We start from the raw sequence: 19,150 nt of genomic DNA, 5'->3' as shown, positions 1-19,150 counted from the left end.
GTGAAGGGCGAGCTCTTCTTGGGCAGCAGCGTCAAAATGTGGGTAGCCTTGCTGGGCATATAACTGTACATCTGCTGCAAAGGTACCCAAGTTCTCCCCCTCCTTCCGACGCCGATCAGCTAACTGCTCCCTACTGTGGTCGGTGAATCGCCGTAGTCCAAACCGCCTCTGCAGTGCTGTAGTCAGGCTGGAAAGGTCTCGCTGTTCTGCTGGAGCAAGGTCAAGAAGCACTTGCACCGCCTTCCCCTCTAATGCAAGGGCCAGATGTGTGGCAGTAACCTCATCACTCCAGCCGCTGTGCTGTGCTGCTAGTTGGACTTGGGCTAGGTATGGTGTTAATGGCGTTGCGCCATTGTATTTAGGCAGTTTGACTGGCAATCTGGGCATCATCATTGGTTGTGGGTTTGACAAAACCATCAGTGGCAAAGAGTTATCTGAGGCAGCAGCAGGAACGCTCTCTGATGAACTGTGGCCGACAGCTCCAACGGCATCTGCTGTAGTAATCCTCTCGGCATCCAGGGGGCGATGAAGCCGCGGTGCACTGGAGCCGTCTGCTGCAGTACCTCTCCCGGCCTCCAGGGGGCGATGAAGCCGCGGTGCACTGGAGCCATCTGCTGCAGTACCTCTCCCGGCCTCCAGGGGGCGATGAAGCCGCGGTGCACTGGAGCCGTCTGCTGCAGTACCCCTCCCGGCCTCCAGGGGGCAATGAAGCCGCGGTGCACTGGAGCCGTCTGCTGTAGTACCCCTCCCGGCCTCCAGGGGGCGATGAGGTTGTGGCGAGCTGAGGCCGTCTTGCCGATCACCGGCCTCCAGGGGACGTCGAGGTCTCGACGCTTCGCTCCCCTCTCCGATGGGCTCTTTCGTCTGTTTCATCATCTCCCGTAGGGAAGCCATGCATTCTTCGACAGCTCGCTTGAGTTCGTGGACCTCCATTTCCATTCTTCTGACGGAAGATCCCACTTCTGACACCAATGTGGCGAGCCGAGAAGAAGAAGGACGATTCAGGCTTCCTTCCGCACGCTGTACAGACAGGCGCTTTTATTGTGAAAAATCAGCACGAACACATTTGAAGAAAACGGACCAGAGCACATCAAACACAGTACAACTCTCGTACTTGGTGCTAAAATAACAATAAATTAAATTGGGTCAACTGATAAAACAGTAAAAGCATGACAACACAAACACCAACACTACAGCCAAAACTAATTAGAACAACATTAATTGAAGTTTAAAGCCCATATTCCCCAAACACCCAAGATGCATTGCTGCATACACAGCGATCAGCTCCCTGATCGCTACAATACTATATTCTACTGGCATCATAGCATCATGGTTGAATATTTGTTGCTTTTTTATGACTTAATACATGACATACATTTTAATATTTGCAGATACTACACCTTCAGATTTAATCAATAAACTTTAGTGGCATAACTTGATTTAAAATCACTCTTCCAAACCTACACTCAATAAATATGGATAGACAGATGATAAGTCATAATCATAAGGTCGTCAGTCCGATTCAGGGTGGGTTGAGGAGCTCTATGCCTCCAGGCACTCTCATTTCCTCCCACAGTCCAAAAACATGCATTTCAGGCTCATCGGTGACTCCAAATTGCTCGAAGGTATGAATGTGAATGTGCGCTTGCTCTGTGATGGATGTCCTTTGCCCAAAGTAAACTGGGATCAGCTGCAGTACTCTGTGACCCCAAGTTAGATAGAGCTGTTCAGAAGACAAATGGATGTCTCTATGGGTGAAACTACCATCACCGGGACCAAGAAGCCTGATCAATTTAATGATATGAGACTTGCAGGTGAAGAATTTTCCTATTGCTCAAATGTATCTCAGAAGCAACACTGGAAATATGTGTAAATATCAACAATTTAACAACACTGAAACCCAACCCATCAGGTAAATACAGGTTACAAAGGACTTCCACAGAGATACAGGTATTATCTGTATTGATTTTTCACAATCTGATTTCAAAAGCCGTCACCGGTCTCCTGAGGAGCAGCATTTATTATTCTGATGGCATTCATGTGTGTAGCCGAGAGAGAAAGGCACACTCAGACCAATGCATGGAGTGTATCAAAGGTTGGAGGCAGCAGAAAGACTCTGTTTCACTTTTGCCGCCCAGTTTCACGACAGTGAAAATGCAACACACTGCAATTTTTGAGAGAAAATATCCAAACTCAAAGAGATGAGAGCCCAAAGAGCTCAAATTGAGAAAAATGTGAGACTTTCTGAAAAATACATTTGAGTCTTTGGAGGTATAAACTCTTCTTGGGCAGGAAGTCTTTGTCATGCGGGCCTGTCTGTGTCCAGCTCTTTTCCTTGGGGTTTGCTGGAGGCTCCACGCTCGCTGGCAGCCAAACCAGATCCCAACTGGCTTTATTCAACCAGTGGACAACTGATTACAACCTCAGACAAAAAAAATGGAATTGGTGTACCGTTAAACAGCTAAAATGTGGATACATTATACCGATTACTTTAATAGTATTGGTTTTTCATACATTCAAAGGAGATACTACTTTTATAAAGGACTAGTACGATTACTAAAATTTAGCTACTTGCTAATGTCGGATACTGATACGGGTACTTATTAAATGCCATTAAGCCAAATTTATACTCAATACACGAACAAAATGTGAAAGCTATGATACGCTGCTGTGAACCACCTCCACACAGCGTCTGCATCGACACGACGTGCAACAGCCTTAAGGCCCCTGCATACTCCCTTTTTCAACCCATAAGAACAAGATGAAAATTCGGCAGTGACGTGGACTGTTCATACTCCGATTAGAAGCTGTGGAACTTGCAGGCCACGCCCCCTCACAGCAGCCACACGTCTGTGAAGCGGCGTTTTAACTTTTCAACTGCACAGCTTATGTCTCGCCTTCGGTGCTTTCAGAAATGCATTTCGCTGAGCTGGTTCAGTAATTAAAGAGAGTTTGTGCCTGAATGCGATGATGGTCTGGTTTTAACTACAGGAGGTGACAGCTTTTCGTGATGCGTTCAGGTGCATCACGTAAACCTGCACTCCGACATTTTGACGAGCTGCGGGGCTCATATTGTAGTGATGTTACAAGCTAAATATGATTAAAATATGACTGATAGTTATTAGCGAGCTGGAACACGTATGCGCAGCACATGGAAGTGTAGAAGTTTCGGCAGTGCGGCACCTTCACAGTTCGGCCAGGGCGGTTGGCACAGCCGAAACAAATTTCTTCAGCCAGAGGGAGCTGGACGAAGCAAATTACCTCATTTTGTTCTGCAGGACCCCACACTGCCGAACTTTCTTCTTGTTCTTATGGAGTATGAGTTGGTCTTAACAGTTCACAGTATGCAAAGGGTAGTGCGTCAATGTATGTGTGTGTGTATATATATGTGGTAAATACGTATATGTGTGAATATTGTGTGTGTGTGTGTGTGTGTGTGTGTGTGTGTGTGTGTGTGTGTGTGTGTGTGTGTGTGTGTGTGTGTGTAAGCGTAACACACACATACACATGCCTATAGTCTCATCTGGCATTCTTACTGTTATATTTACATATATAATACTAACTATTTTTAATACAGAAAGATAATTATAACTATTTAATATCTTCGAAGGGGTAGGACTTCATAAGTTTACTTCTTCCTACCCCTTTTCAAGCATGTTAATCAGATATAGGAGGTATGTATGTGTGTGTATGTATGTATATGTTGATAAGTATGTGTGGGTCTACTTAAACATACATTATATATTTTGTATATATATATTTTCATAAGCTATACTTCTTATATTTAGTCTCATCAAATGGTGTATATATTGTGTGTGTGTGTGTGTGTGTGTGTGTGTGTGTGTGTGTGTGTGTGTGTGTGTGTGTGTGTGTGTGTGTGTACAAAATGTATTAAATTTCACATGCCTGGAATGAATTAATAAAAAAAATATATATATGTATTCAAACGTGTTTCTTCCATAACATATTTGGTGTTTGGTTCATTCAGTATCAACTGGTCCTACAAGTTGTCATGACCTGTCCCTCTGAAGAGTGGACACCTGTCTTCAGGGGACACAGGGGTGTCCCTACATCAGAGGTTTTAAAGTTTTTGTCCCACCTATGTGTCATTTTGTTGTATTTTCCTGGTTACTACTTTCCTCCTGCTATCTTGTTTTCTTCGTCCATTTGAGAAAAAACTGGAGCCACCAGTTCGTCCAACTCACAAAAAAACATCAAGGCAGCATAAAAGCTGGTCCAGATGTTTCCTTCTTCGCTTTTCGAAGACGTGATGATTAAAACACGACACAATAGAATAGAAATATTGTAACACAAACACAATGTTGCTAGTTTGTGAAGTTTAATGCATGACTTGTTTGTTTTTTTCACACATCAGATACATTGTTAATATTTACATCAAATACACCTTGAAAAACCCAAAAAGAAAATAAAACAACAAACATAAACAGGTAAAACTGTTTCACATTGTATCATTTCACATTGCTTTAAACAGGACAAAAGAAAGAAAGAAAGAAAACAATTACGGCTCATATGCCTGGTATTTATTCCAGCATTGTCCTTCCACAAATGTACAATAAATGTCAAAGAAAATGTGCTGTAGCCTCGTATAACATATATGTGTATGGTAAAAAAAGAAAAAGAAAAGTCAAATGTTACAAAACACCAAACAAAAAGTTCAAAGGATGAAAACAAACATGGTAACAAAAAATAATAATCCAGGATACCGGTGATAATTAAATTTTCCATATTAATAATAATAATGATGAAAAGGAGGCTTCTCAATAACAGTAAATGTGTCACAAAAAGATGTGTTTCAGTGTTTATTTTTTTACACAGCAGGTACAGCAATAACAAACTCCTTCAGTGGTTGGAATCACAGACCACTGCTTAAACTAAATGCTAGCACACATATCGAGCCATTTTCAAGACAACAAGTTGAGCACAGGAGAAAGTCTCACAGGTTTCACTCTCGTTAACCACCGACCAATTAGAGTAAACACTAAACCACCTTCAACATCTTGAGGATTTATTTTTCTTTTAAATATTTCACATCGATCACAAACACAAGTATTTTCTTTTTTTTTTTTCCAAACATACATCTGACATGAAAAAACATGTGAACTTTCAAGTTTATGCTAATTCGCTGTGTCTGGAGGGCTTGTGTGGAGGAGGCTGTATGCCGGAATTGGCTCGCCAAGCACGTTAGCTTATGTATGGTCTGAAAGAAACAGTCACAGTGTAAAAGGAAGTGCTATCATATATAACTAAGCATTCTCTAAAAAAATACAGTAGCAAGCTTTTTCTCTTCAGCTCGGTTTCTAAGACTGATTTAACTATATAAGTACAAATTATACTCAAAAATATTTAAATTTGTTAAATGTGTGGGCTGTCCTTGAAAAAGTCGACTGAAGGAGAGCAACTTAGCAACTATTTAGGCATTTTTTTGTATTTTTTTTTTGTATTTTTTTTTTTTCTCAGAACAAGCCGAGCATGTGATTGTCTTCACCTATTACACCTGCTTTAAGAACATGATGGCTATGCACATACACAAAGGACTCAATGTATTGAACACCAACCATCTGCTGCTATGAACTTAGGCTTTTCACATGAAGATATGGAAAATACAGCATATGGTGAAGCGATCATGTAAACCGTGAAAGCGACGCGCGTTGCCAATCAGCCATGTTCATTTCCCCATCTAACAATTTCATGTCAACGCTGGCAGGAACGCACACGCACAAAAGTCAGATGAAGAATCAGTCCTCTTTGGCAACTACTGGTAGATAATCATTACAAAATATTATGCTAATAATCATGTTCAACTGTGCGAATGAATAATAATACATGGAGAATGAGAAGAAAGTAGATACTGTCGGATCTCAAGCCCTTTGTTTTTCTTCTTAGCTAATGAGTGTAACATTCTCGTCTAATTGTCCGAAATAGTCAGTCGAACTTCATCACGGCGGCACTATTATGAAAGGTAATGAAGGATTCAGCTGCAAGCCTGCTGCCAATTCACATCTCCGCATAACAACCCTGTCATTTACTGTTATTAAAGGGGGTAGTCCATGTCATTACAGAATGATAAATAGTTGCACAAATCAAATAGCATTTCTTTAGTTTTGTTCTTCTTTTTTTTTTTTTGTTCACCAGAAAAACACCTGATCACACATACAGTAGAGTATATGACTTTCAAAGAAGCAAGCATATGACTGACAGACCAACAGAAAGTAAATAAAAAGAAGCACGTTTCTATAAAAGGTCACTACTACTGTGGGAAGTGGATTTTTATATATATATATTTTTTTGTCTTAAAAAAAATGTCTTGAGTGGTACATTGGCATTTTCTGTACAGGATTAGACAGTTGGCAGAGAAGCAAACCAGTGAAAGGTGAGGAAACAGGATGAGTGGGCACATGTGGGGGGTGGGGGGTGGGGGGGGGGGGGTGGGTGGGGGGGTGGAGAGGTACAAAAAAAGACAGGTTGAAGTGACTATGCTAACATCACAAGGTGACCGGGGTCCTAAAGCTTCACAACACACAGGGAGGTTAGTGTTTTCAGCCCATAGAATAGAAGAGAATTGGGGATGGATGCACATCTGTTCAGCATTTGCGGCACGATCGTGTTGCCTTCTTTCCCAGATGAGAGTTACGTGGCACGTCACACAGATTGCTCCTTGGGGAAGGTGAAGGGAGCTCGGGGCCCGTGGGCGGGGAAGCTGGTGTTGGAGTACATTGGCTCGCTGGGCGGGTGCTGGGCGTAAGGGTGCTCAGGCAGGAAGGTGACGGGCGGGTAGGCCGGGGCGGGCTGAGACTCGGGGAAGGGATCCACGTTGCAGACACGTTGGTAACTCATGTACTCCGCTGGGTTCAACAGCTCCTCTGGACGCCCCCCAGAGTCCTGCAAGGAGAAACGGCAGATAAAACCAGAACCTATTTGAAAACAATGTACAAACTCAGATTTCTTTTCTTTTTTTTTTTTACATGGAGAAAACCTCATTTCTTTTTGTTTTTAATTTGTAGTAGTTACCTGTAGCAACAAATTGTATGCAACACTAAAGGAACATTATATGATACTATCATTATGGCGCCAGATGTGCCATTAAGTATGCCATATGTTGAGAATTAGAAACCAGCCTCATGCACCGAGGGCCCTATTTGAATAAATCAGAAAGTGCAGATGCTGATCCAGACTGGGTTAGCCTTGATAACCGACAATTATTTACTTTAAGATGGGTTAAGAAATGAGAGCTTGTAAGGTTTCTCTGAATTTAAATCTGGATGTTACCTCATTTTGTTGCAAAATACATTGAATTTAGGTTTTTTAGCACTGAACTAATTTACATTGAAGTATTTCAAGATCACTTTAATTTGTTCATCCTTGCATGCACACAGTGATGCTAGTGATGCTTTATTTGAGTATGGTGCAGACTTATTTACAGTGGGGAAAATAAGTATATGATACTGTTTTTGTAAGTTTTCTTATTTACAAAGAAGGACGAGGTCTGTAATTTTTTTGTTGCATGAAATTCGTATTTGATACAATAGAAAAACAGAACTTAAAATTTGGCGCAGAAATGTCTGTTTCCAATTAGAGGTTTCCTGTCATTCTTGACCAGGTTTGAACACACTGCAGCAGGAGTAGCACTCCTCCATAAAAATCCGCTTGTGCCAGTACTCAGTGTCGACAAGTAGCTAAAGGTTACTACTCATTCTTGTACTCGTCATTTAAAAAAAGTGTTATCAGCGCATCCCTACTAAATATATGATAAGCATGAAAACTAGGCACTAAAAACAAGGAAATGGGTGTTTGGTGGAGTTTTTTTTGCAAGAAAAAGGCTTAATGGAAACACATTCGAAAAGTTCCATGTTTAAAGGAACATGCATTTGTGGGATAAGCAGCATATCGTATTTATTTAAAGGTAGCGTGTGAGGGATGTACACAGCCACCACAGCCTGTTGTTTCTGCTCATCGGCCTGCACACACACAAACATTTTGCAATCAGCATTTGTCACAAGTCGGCCATCGTTGTCGTGTCGGTCGTTGTGAAAAGAACAAGCTGATCCCGCAAGTGTTTACTGGAGCTCAGAACTGCTGGCTGGTTTCTGTTCAGACTTCAGTTATCCAAACAAGAGTCAATAGCCCCTCCCAGAAATACACGTTCCTTGAAATGCGACAAGAAACGATCTACCGAACACAAAAGTGCTTCCATGTGTGCTCCGTTTAGATAGCACAGGTAACAGTGATGCACCGGATGCTACACTAAATACAACTACACTCTTAAATAACTTTAATTTCCTGGTCGGTAAATGCTCGTATCTTTTAATTCCCACAATCAAGGTTTGTTCCATTGACTTTCTCTTAATTGTAAGCTGCGGCCTTATCTGAAAACAAGCCCAATGACATGAATGGAGTCATTTCCACAGACGAAAGAAAGCTCCCTCAGAGCCACAGACGACATTATACAACTGTTTTCACAGGCTAAGCTCACCACTTATGCTTACTTGATTTTATAAAAGCCATTCCTCTTGGTAATTATAATTTCTGTATATGCTGGAGTGTCATGTATTCAGACAGGATTGTGTTTGAGGTGCTTTCAGAGCCGACTTTGTTTTCTTTCCTGCCACAGTTAAACCTCTAAACAGCTGCAGCCATTGTGCCTCTGTTACATCATGTTGTTTGAAGGGTCCATTGTTTGACTGTTTATCTACTTTTTCAAAATGCAATGCTTCTAGTGCCACTTGAAAGTTTATCTTGGCTTTAAGATCTTTAATGATGCGGTGAACGCAGCGTCCTTGGAGTGTACCTCATCACCAACATGTTAGATGTAGTTACCCAGCTGCAGCCTGCGCAAAAATCCCCGAATTTGAGTATTTACTGATAATCTAACGTGAGCTTGTAAACAATGGGTTTGAAACACAACATGGACTATGCATGTCCAATAATTGCATGGAATTGCTTGTGTGGACATCACCAGGTTGGAATGATCTTAATCAATGCTCTACAGTCATTTCTGCTAAATTGAATCGTGCACAAACATGTGTTCTGTGTAGACGGTAAGCTGATTTAACAACACCATAACACTTTGGTTTTTTTTTTGCTATTACTTTTGTTGGCGTTCCGTCAAAAGTGCTCAGTGCTCATTTAAACACAAATGAAGGGCAGAAACTAAAGCATACCTGTGGTGGGCTGAGGCCCCATTTACAAGACAATTTAGGCAAAAACACATAATTTCTGCATTTCTGTTTTGGGAAAAAAATGCGTGTTCACACGCAGTAACGTTGTGAAAACAATGTCCTTTTACACGGAAAAGGCAGAAAACACTAAAAACAATGTAGTTTTCATGTTGAGCCACTAACAATGGCAAGAACGCAGACATTCGTATGAACAGAGGATGCAGTTGGATTATTATTACTGTGACTCTACCAACTACCACTGGGAGTCATTCTGAAGGCAAACATAGTTATTGTCCATCTACTGAGCATGAGCAGAAGAATTATTTACCAAGGCCATGGCACGCATGTGCAGTAGCAGCGTTTCAGAAAAGTTGCGTTTTGCCTGTCTACATGGTGGTGGACAAAAACTTTTACCTTGGAAGCCATTTTATAAAGCCTTGATTACCTTCGCCAATGAAAGTTTCTGAAATTAATTTATTGGTTTGTATGTATGTATGTACTGTATGTATGTTTGTATTTTACTAACTTTTCGAAAAACTACTCACCCAAATTGCATAAAGCGAAGGTGTACGCGCTCTACCGAGTGCCCGTTCCTATTACACAATGTAATAAAGGAAAGTGCAAAACCTATGTTGCATTTTGGGTGTCCGTTTACATGACAACCGTGTTAGGAGCCACTGAAAATGCAGCTTTTTGAAAACAGCTCCCAAGGTGGACATTTTTTGATCGTGCTCCGACTCCGTGTTATTGGGAGACAACTGCAACTTTTAGAAAATATTTCCACACCGTCTCTGTGGAAACGGGAGAAAACGCAACCTTTTGGAAACGCTCCGACACCATCTCAATGGAAATGCTGCCACCGTGCCGTAGTAAATAGTTCTTGTTTACATGCAAGAGTAGATGGACAGAAAAGAAAAGAAACAAAGTGAGAGTAGATGGACAATAACAACAATGGTGACCTCCAGAGTGTCATGACTCCTAGTCCATATTCTGTGACTCCCAGTTTATATGTCCATGTACTCACCATTGGTAAAGTTTATAGCATATTGTGCGCGTGTGTTTGTGCTTTCATTACAAAAACAACCAATAGCATCCACTAGTGGGCCAACAGGCTCACAACATAGTTTTGAGTTTTTCTTCTGTTTCCGCATATCGTTTTCAAAGCACTGACCTGTAAACGCAAAACCTTTCACTTGAAATATTGTTGCGTAATTGTGGCCTGAGGCTACTCTTCATGAACATACTGATATACTGCCCTTTTATAAAAGGTGCTTCACAGCTATTTTAAACAACTGTTAAAGAATTTGTCTTTTTGGAAGAAACAAAATCCTGTTAATTTTTATTACAACATTACATGCAAAGAAAAAATGACAGTGATCAATATCCAACATGCAAAACCAAATATAAGGGATGAGAGTGAAGATGAAACTTACGAATACTCCTCAAGCATCTCTACATCTACGAAAACGACGATCCCAACTCTGGAAATGTTTTGATGAAATAACAAAAAAACCACAGACAGACTTAAACCTGCCTACTAAATATGTAAACAAAATTCAAACTGATGGGGAACAAAATGAAGCACACGAAAAAAAGCTGCCACAACACAATAATGTCAAACATGGAGGATAAATCAAGGAATTTCTTCAGATTATAAGCAAACAAACCTTTAAAAGATTGACCTAAATACTTAAAAAAAAAAAAAAGGAAAAAGAAAAACAAGCTGCAGATTGAAATGGCATGGAGAGGGATTTGTGGTGATAAAAGTGGAGCTCGTATCACAGTGAATCTGTGTTTTCACAGCAGGAGACATGCAAGTAAACTTCTCCTGACACACATGCTGCAGACGTCCACAGAAATCACATCTGGAAAGCTTGTTTTGTTCAGGTCAGCATGAAAATGAGAAGAGTTTCTCTACTCTGTCGGGTTAATCATTTCTTTTCCTGTTGGTGAATTCAGGCAAAATTAAAAGCAAGATGTCCAGAAACACTGAAGAAAACCTCAACATCAGGTCGCACTGAAATTAAGTACAACCTTCGTCATTTCAAGGCACTCTCGCAAACAAAAGAGACATTTCCTCAACAGATTTTTGAGGTTTAATGCAGAAAATCAGTTTTTACTCAAATATTGACGTTTTAATACCAACTGGAAGTTTGTTCAATGACAACTAGTATATATATATATTGCAAGATGCTGATTCCATGATTGGATCTTAAAAACACTTAAAATATTGTATTAGTAAATAGTCAATTTTTAATGTTTTTAACTTCAAGAATAGTAATTTCTAACATTTTAACTTTAACAAAAGTACATTTGAATATTTTTGACTTTCAAAATACATAGAAAATGTTTAACTGTTTTACTTTAGTAATAGCAAACTTTTTTACTTTACTGTATGGTAAAGTTAAATGTTTTGTTACTTGTTGTTTTTCACTTTCACTTAGGATGTTTTTAGTGTTTTCTTTGTTTTGTTTTTAATAAAACAAGTACATTTTAACGTTTTTGACTTTGGGACTAGTCAATTTTTGTATATTATTACTTTGACAATAGTAAATTGTACAGTTTTTAAGTTTTTCACTTTAATACAGTATTAGGAAATTGTAACATTTTGACTTTTTTATGAAGAATTATCAATACACTGTAGGGATAAGTGAATGTCTGCATACTGTATTGAACAGTAAACCCTCAGGGTAACTGTTACTGTTAAATTTAATGTTGTGCTTCTGAAATGTTTTTTTGTTTTTTTTATAAATAAACGTCCAGTTTACCCCTCTGCGACGGGTCCCAATGGAAGTCATTTAATGTGAGAAGCTGCTCTATCAATGTACTCTGCTGGAATCTCTCAAGAGGAAGAAGATAAATGGTTACCTAACTTTAGACCTAATTTGCAGTTAAGTTATCTCTTGTTTAATTCCAAGTTTACACGAGAAAAGGGAAAGATGTACCTCCACTGTGCACTTTTCTTTTCCCCATCTCGTTTTGTCTTGTGAGTTTCCTCCACATTGTGACTTAATGTGCTGCACTTAAACTTGCTGAGTCAGATCTTTTCTGCAGAGAAACTACAGAATGACGTCGTTTTTAACATTAGCCTTAAGTTACAGTTAACCCTTTCACTAAATTACTGGTTATTTCCAGGTTATTAGAAGAAAATCTGTGGAAAAAAAGATTCATGGCTTAGAAATCGATTTTTTTTTCTCGTCCTCACTGGTTTCCCGTCAGATGTTTCAAAAACTTGATGACATATTTCTTTTCTGTGTTATTTGCAATAAAGCTTGAACATGCACTTGTTCTCTGATTAAATATGGTGTCTCGATTTTACAAAAGTTGGCTTAGTTGGTAGTAAGATCATCAATAATGTAACTAGCAGGGCATAAGAGGTGGCAGAATATGGCTATGTTAATTTAAATATACGAGGAATTTAAAGCAGAAGTGACATGTTTTTATATTTTAAGCAGACTACATAAACTCTGTCTCTTTTGTGATTGGAATAACTCTTCATTGCCACTTTGGGGTAAAAAAAGGGGGCAATTAGTGAGTTAAATGTGGTCACTTGTGTGATACAAGGTTAGGGATGGTGATTGATACGCCACAGATGAATTTAGGCCCCATTTACACTACGTTTTAAGTGAATACACATGGTTTTTGTGTTTTTGTTTCAGAAAGGTTAAACTTTTATATGGCAATGTTTTGAGGCCAAAACGAAACAAAAGTTGTGCGTTTTCACTTTCACGTTGTGGTGTAAATGGGGCCTTAGATGTAAAACATCACTAGTGAGATGCAGCTTTCTCGTATTTTCAAAAGGATAAAGGATGCACAGTTAATGAAAATATATCAAAATCCTGGTATCCAAACTCATACTTAAAATTTAGCAATTTTTCTGAAAAAGAAAAAAAAATATCTTCCTTGAAATTGTGAATCTATCAAAGACGTTTTGATTCCTTAAACCTCATGGAGAGGATACTGTCTATACTATTAGGATCATTCAGACTTCGCGCTGAGGGGTGATGGTGTCTTTTTATATTTATGTTCTGCTGTATCGAGAAAGAAGACAGAGATCAAGATGGCAATCAGCAGGCAGGTGGAGGTCAGTGTATGATGGTGGGAGTGATTTATTATGGGACTACTTTGAGGATATAAACACACCTACAGACAAAGGTCATCCAGAAAAGTTAGTTTGTCAGCTCTTTTTGGACTTTGATGACTGAAGATTAGAAGAAAATCTATATTCTTCAAGGTCTTTTTTCATAGAGAACATATCCAATCACTTTTAGGTTTAGGTGAGTGTTACCTTGTGTAGAAATGTGGATTATTTAGTCGTCTATCCCATTATTATCAATGGGATCCAGGTTTTGTAGGTGCCACACTGCCTGTATTACCTTTAACACCAGTTTAACACACATCGGTGCTGAACTGTATCGCCTACATGTTCCACAAGTTAACCCCCCTCCCACACTCCAACACAGTTGTCACTGTGTAATTCACTCTCCAATGACGTACCTGGCATGCATTAACCAGTGGTAACCATGTGGCACACCAGCGACTCCTACTCAATGCAATTGTTGTCTTTAAGCTTTTGTCTGTGTGCACGTTAACAAATCAGATATAACATTGCCGACAGATTGCGTTCCCTTCGGACAGAGTCGGTGGGGCTGTTTACTTCATTTTCAGTGTTTACACTAAGCTGCTTCCTGCGGTTTTACATCAACGATAGAAAACGCCGACACTTCTTTCTTATCTAATTCTCTAAATGTGGAACAATTTCTTTGCACTTTTACCGAGGCCAATAATAGTTTTTGGTCTCAATTCCAGAGCGGGCAACATTCTTGAAGCGGTTTTCGATGGACTATAAAGGCTTTAATTAGTTGGTGATCAACACAGAAAGATCTCTAGTTAGTTTTGGGATATTTTGCTTTTTTTCGTTGCCAGTTTATTTATTTGGAGTATAGCGTTTCTAGCCAGAGTGCAGCAAGAAAAGTCAAGTCAGAAGTCAAAAATATGAATCAAGTAGCACAAGATTAAATACTGTCAAGACCGGCTGGAGACGAAAAAGGTATTTTAATCTGCCACTGCCAGTATCATAGTCAAACCGTATTCATGAGCGCTTTAAATATCTCTAGAAATTACTGAGTATAACTCCAAACTTTTAAGCCAGATCAGTCTTTTTTGGTATTTTTTTGCTGCTCGCACAGAAAGTATTGCAAAGTCTGACTGCTGCAGTTTTGTTTATCTATACATTTATGCCTTTTGTCATTTTGGCCTCTCCTCTCCATGTGAACTGGCAGACGGTCTGAATCCGTCTCCTACTTTCTCAGTATATCTACGTCAGAGTCCAGGCTGGGAGCCCGTGCACTGTGATGATTAAGGATAATGGGCCCATCTGAGGAAGTATTATCACTTCTGGAGGGAAAATTAAATGCAGCAAAGGTCAGGGGAAAAGACTCAAAGGCTCTTTTTTTTAAATTGAGAGTTAAAGCAGCACTTAGTGCAATAATACACCTGCTAATTACTTGTGTTATACGCATAAATGATAAAACTGTTTTGACTAATGTGTGTTAACTAATGTTATATTTATTTGAGAGTTTCCATGGTATCCATGTGCATGCATGTTTATTTTGTAAGTCCCCCAGACGTGCATATAACTTATTGAATGGCTTCACTATTTTACTTCTCAATTAGGTTTTAGTCTTTTTCGACTACACCCTTAATCTTTTTACCAAATTCTGTTGGCCTATTTGATTCATCCCTTTATTTACTCGTATTAATCTGCATCCATACATATGTGCATACGTGCAGATTTGTGAAAATATTCTTGACTTTGAGTTGCTTTTTCTTGTCTCAAACGTGCTGTATAAGAAAAGGTTGATTGATTCAGTTATTGATCGCTCAAATGTTTGACTTTACTACAGCTGATATGAGTGGGGCTGAAATGTAACCCCCAAAAAGTGGATGGATTTATCCATTCTCAATGTTTTATTCCTAAAACTTCATCATTTAATCATATTGTGCTTTGTTGTGTTTTTGCCAAATGCTAAGCTATCAAAATAGTTTTTTTAATTATTAATTATTTTATTATGATTTTTCAATTACTGTTTTCATTTTTTTTCTTTTTTTCTTTCTTTTCTTTCTTTCTTTTTTTATCAGCTACTGTTTACTGTTTCCGTTTGACATTTCCTTTATGTCTGTACTTGTGTCTTAAGTGTGTTTTAAATGTGTGTTGTATTTTATTGTTTGGGGCCTTGTTAAAGAAATATTTTCAGGGCAGACAATAAAGTCTATCTCATCTCATCTCATCTCATCTTGATAAAGATAAGTAAAAGGAAACAATGACCTAGTTTTTTACAAATGTGTGCTATAGATGTGGCTACATATGTATGTTTCCCACCATCAAGTAGGGAGTGAATGAATAATGCAATGTAAAGCATCTTTGAGTGTCTAGAAAAGCAGTATATAAAACGTATGCATTGTTATTATTATTATTATTATGTAAAACTACAAAAAAACAACAAAAAAACAACAATTCGCTAATAGAAACATATTCTTTTTATCTGTTCTTTGAGGCTTTTCAACCACAGCCTTTCCCTCATCCTGCATCCTCAGTCCTCTATGCCCGACGCCTTCATGCGACCGTGATGGTGTTCATCTATGTAGAATTGAATTCACTCCCCCCCAAAAAAAGAAACAACCATAATCCAGTCAGTGATTACATTCGTCACCGCAACTCGAACTGCGAAAACAACTTTGTGATGTATGAATACAGGTGGAATGAAAATGAGAGAGGGCACGGTGGAAAAGTATATAAACTAAAAAAGAGACGCACTTTGCAAATAGTGCAGCTCAAGAATAAGAAGAAAATGCTTTTTAATGACTATAATTGTATAATGGCATTATGCTGCCGTTAGTTTTCAGAAGAAGTTTGACCAGAAGGCTTATATTCAAAAAAATGCATCTTTAATAGCGTCACGCAGGTGCCTTTTATGTGTGATAATGTCACATTCATCATCCTGTTATAATATACATTTTCTTCGGCAAAGTGACGTTGACAGAGTGGGAGTGCGAAATCTATTCAGCTTTGTTGTTCTCTTAAATTTTCACCTTTCCATTTGTATATCACACGAGACAGTGGCCAGATGAATTAAATCTACATCTGATGCTTGTTTGTTTTTTTTAGCAGGCTGAAGTGTCTTGTTTTGAAAATGTTATTCTGAAGCTTTTGACTTTCTACAAAGAAAAAGCTAATTAGATTTCCATCAGTGCATTTTTCAATATTCTTACTGTTGCTTCATGAGAAACGTCATCCTTTGTTTCTGAATTGAGTCCCCACTGATCCTCGCCTCTTAAATTGCAGTTTCTTTCTATATAATCGAAGTGTATTTGAAATCATTGACGCTGTCGGTCTCTTAACATTTAGGCTGTCTATTGAAAAACTTATCAAAAAGTAGAAGCGATTCATCAAATTTATGGATGCAGCTTTATTCAAAGCTTGGGGTTAGAGGTGAGTGTTGCTATTTCTAGTGTTTCTACTAAAGTTCATACCTTAAAAAAAAATCTGAGGGCGAAAACCGCAGGGGTGTTGTGACCCTCGGGTTGAGGTTTGCCCTTTCTGAAAAATGTTTTTAACCTGAAAGGGACGGAATAAATGCAGGAATGCTTGATGTTTGCCCTGGTGTTGCATCAGGTTTAGCCTTGAAACTCAAGGTTAGTCAGGGTCTGCAACAAACCAATAACGTCATCATTTTAGGCATTTTCAATCGAGATGCACGGATGCCACTTTTTTATAGGACATATACAAGTATGAGTACAAACCTGCACACTACCTGCAAAAAAATCTTTTATTTCCCAGAAATGAAAATCTATTTAATATTTTAACACTTCTTTAATCATGTAATAACTTATTAGATTATCATCAAAATGTTGTTATGATAATAGATCAAATGTCTTATTACCTGATTGGTAGGTTATTACCTCATGAAAAAGCTCAAAGTGATTTCATTATTACGTTATTGGTGGTTACAGGGTCCAACAGTCTAACAGAAACTACTTTTCTTGTTGCAGGGAATGGTATTCACCATAATGTATGAGAAAGTTTAATTTGTGGTGAATATTTATTCAAAACCTGCAAAAAATCCTACATGTTACGTTCATGGTTTCAAATTTAATCAACTATTTTTTTCCCCATTACAGAGACCGTAGCAATATTTACTAATATCAAACTTTAATTTCTACACTGTTTTCTTTTTAGTCATGACTCAATTCTTGAGTGTCTTTAAAATGAAATATGACAGGGAAAGCAAAAAGTCAAAATGGATCAATATTCCTACAAGATAAATCAACAAATGTACTGTGATAAGGTTTTAATATTGTTTTGGTTTTTTTCCATCCTTGAAAGACAGACTGCGACAAATCATGCCTCGGTACATCCATTCCGATCTCACAGCTGCTCAGAAATCAAGAGAAGGAAAATAGAGCAGAAGTTTCATATTTGTGTGCATAAAGATTTTCACAGGTTTACAAACAGCCAATGAAGCAGGTGTTTTGTTGTTTGTGAAGTGACAGAGTCGTTTTGATTATAGTGCAGTGGTACCTGTGGATTTTCACAGAAACAATTTGACAAATTTGAGCTTTTCTTTTAGAAACTATTCAAACATGTTTTGAGTGTGTGAGATGTATGCAAAGTGACGATTGGCTGGTGCACTCTAACTGCTGAGTCAAGCAACAAAAAATTGACCTTTCAGTCAAAGTAACTGTTCCTTCTGGAAGTTACAATTTAAAAAAAAGAAAAACAACAGTTTGGCTTCAATTATGTACACTGAGAAGAAGACCTGTGTTTTAACTATATTGTAAGTTTTTAAATTTGAATTAAACTTAGAAAATGTACTCTACTCGCATGTCTCAGCTGAATGTTGGACTTCCAAATGTGTCTCACATAAAGACCTACTGTATTTATACAGAGTTTCAATCCACAGATAAAGAAATCATTTACTGATGTCTAATTTCAATTGTTTTTACCTCACATTTATCCACATATTTATTTGTAAAATCCCATCTGTGGTCTGTCGACTGTTGATAGTTTCTTAAATTTGATGTAGAGCAATAGTAATCAAGAATTTCAGTCATTATTGCAATTGTTTTTTTCACACGGAAGTCTAATATATAGTAATGATATACTTTTCCAGCTGAGGACAGATTCAATGAGATTTACTCATGACACCGCCTCATGGTTCAGGGTGGTATTACAGTTACGTAAAAAGCTGGGCTCCGATGGTTAGCCCCAAGATAACATACAATTTTCAGATCAGGAAACCCAGAGTAAAAAGCTCATTGTATCTTTAAAACAACTATTCTGTTAGCTTGTGACGGTCACACCAGTTACACAGCATTTTAATTTGTCCAAGACCCCATTTACATGACAATGTTTCAAGTTAAAATGAATAGTTTTCGTGTTTTCATTTCAGAAAACCTTTGCATTTATAGGGCAATATATTGAAAATATCCCTTTGCAGGGAAACGGCGGTAACACTGAAAATATGCCCTTTATTTCCTCGAGGAAAAACTGAGCAATACAGATATTTCAGGGAAAATCCTTTTATGCCAAAAGTTGTCAGTTTTTACATGAAAGTATTGTGTAAACAGGGCTTGTATTCTAAGTTTCAATTACTTTTCTTTTTCTTGATAATGATTTAATTGCACTTTGCTCGCCAATTGCCTTGTCATGTAATCTCCATGAATTTCTGTTCTCATATTTCAGCTCCAATGGCTTCCACTAAAACTCTAAAAGCATAACTGTGATAAATGCCCTCATTTACGTACACACTCACCTGCCATGCATGATGCTTACAAACTACCAAATGAGTTCAAATAGATTGCTTTGTCTTGCCCAGGGATGCTTTGTTACAAATTAGACTGAACCACCAACCCTGGGATTAAAATTCGACCACCTGAGTCACACCTGACAATCCAAAAGCATTACTATGGGA

General features: G+C 38.4%; 1 protein-coding gene across 1 annotated transcript in view; it reads right to left on the bottom strand.

Annotated features, from left to right (window-relative positions):
- Positions 1–6,660: 6,660 nt before the first annotated feature.
- The window catches only part of nectin1b (nectin cell adhesion molecule 1b), a gene marked incomplete at its 3' end in the record, with an annotated part of 205,502 nt that continues 193,012 nt past the window's right edge, over positions 6,661–19,150 (bottom strand). The window contains exon 9 of the mRNA XM_080459820.1: positions 6,661–6,900. Within this exon, the coding sequence (XP_080315946.1) occupies positions 6,661–6,900 (240 nt within the window). The remainder of the gene's footprint in view (positions 6,901–19,150) is intronic.

The sequence above is a fragment of the Lipophrys pholis genome, assembly GCF_963383615.2.
Source record: "Lipophrys pholis genome assembly, chromosome: 3".
In the NCBI taxonomy this organism is placed as follows: Eukaryota; Metazoa; Chordata; class Actinopteri; order Blenniiformes; family Blenniidae; genus Lipophrys; species Lipophrys pholis.
The sequence above is the reverse complement of the archived record's forward strand: the minus strand, read 5'-3'. Positions and strand labels throughout refer to the sequence as shown.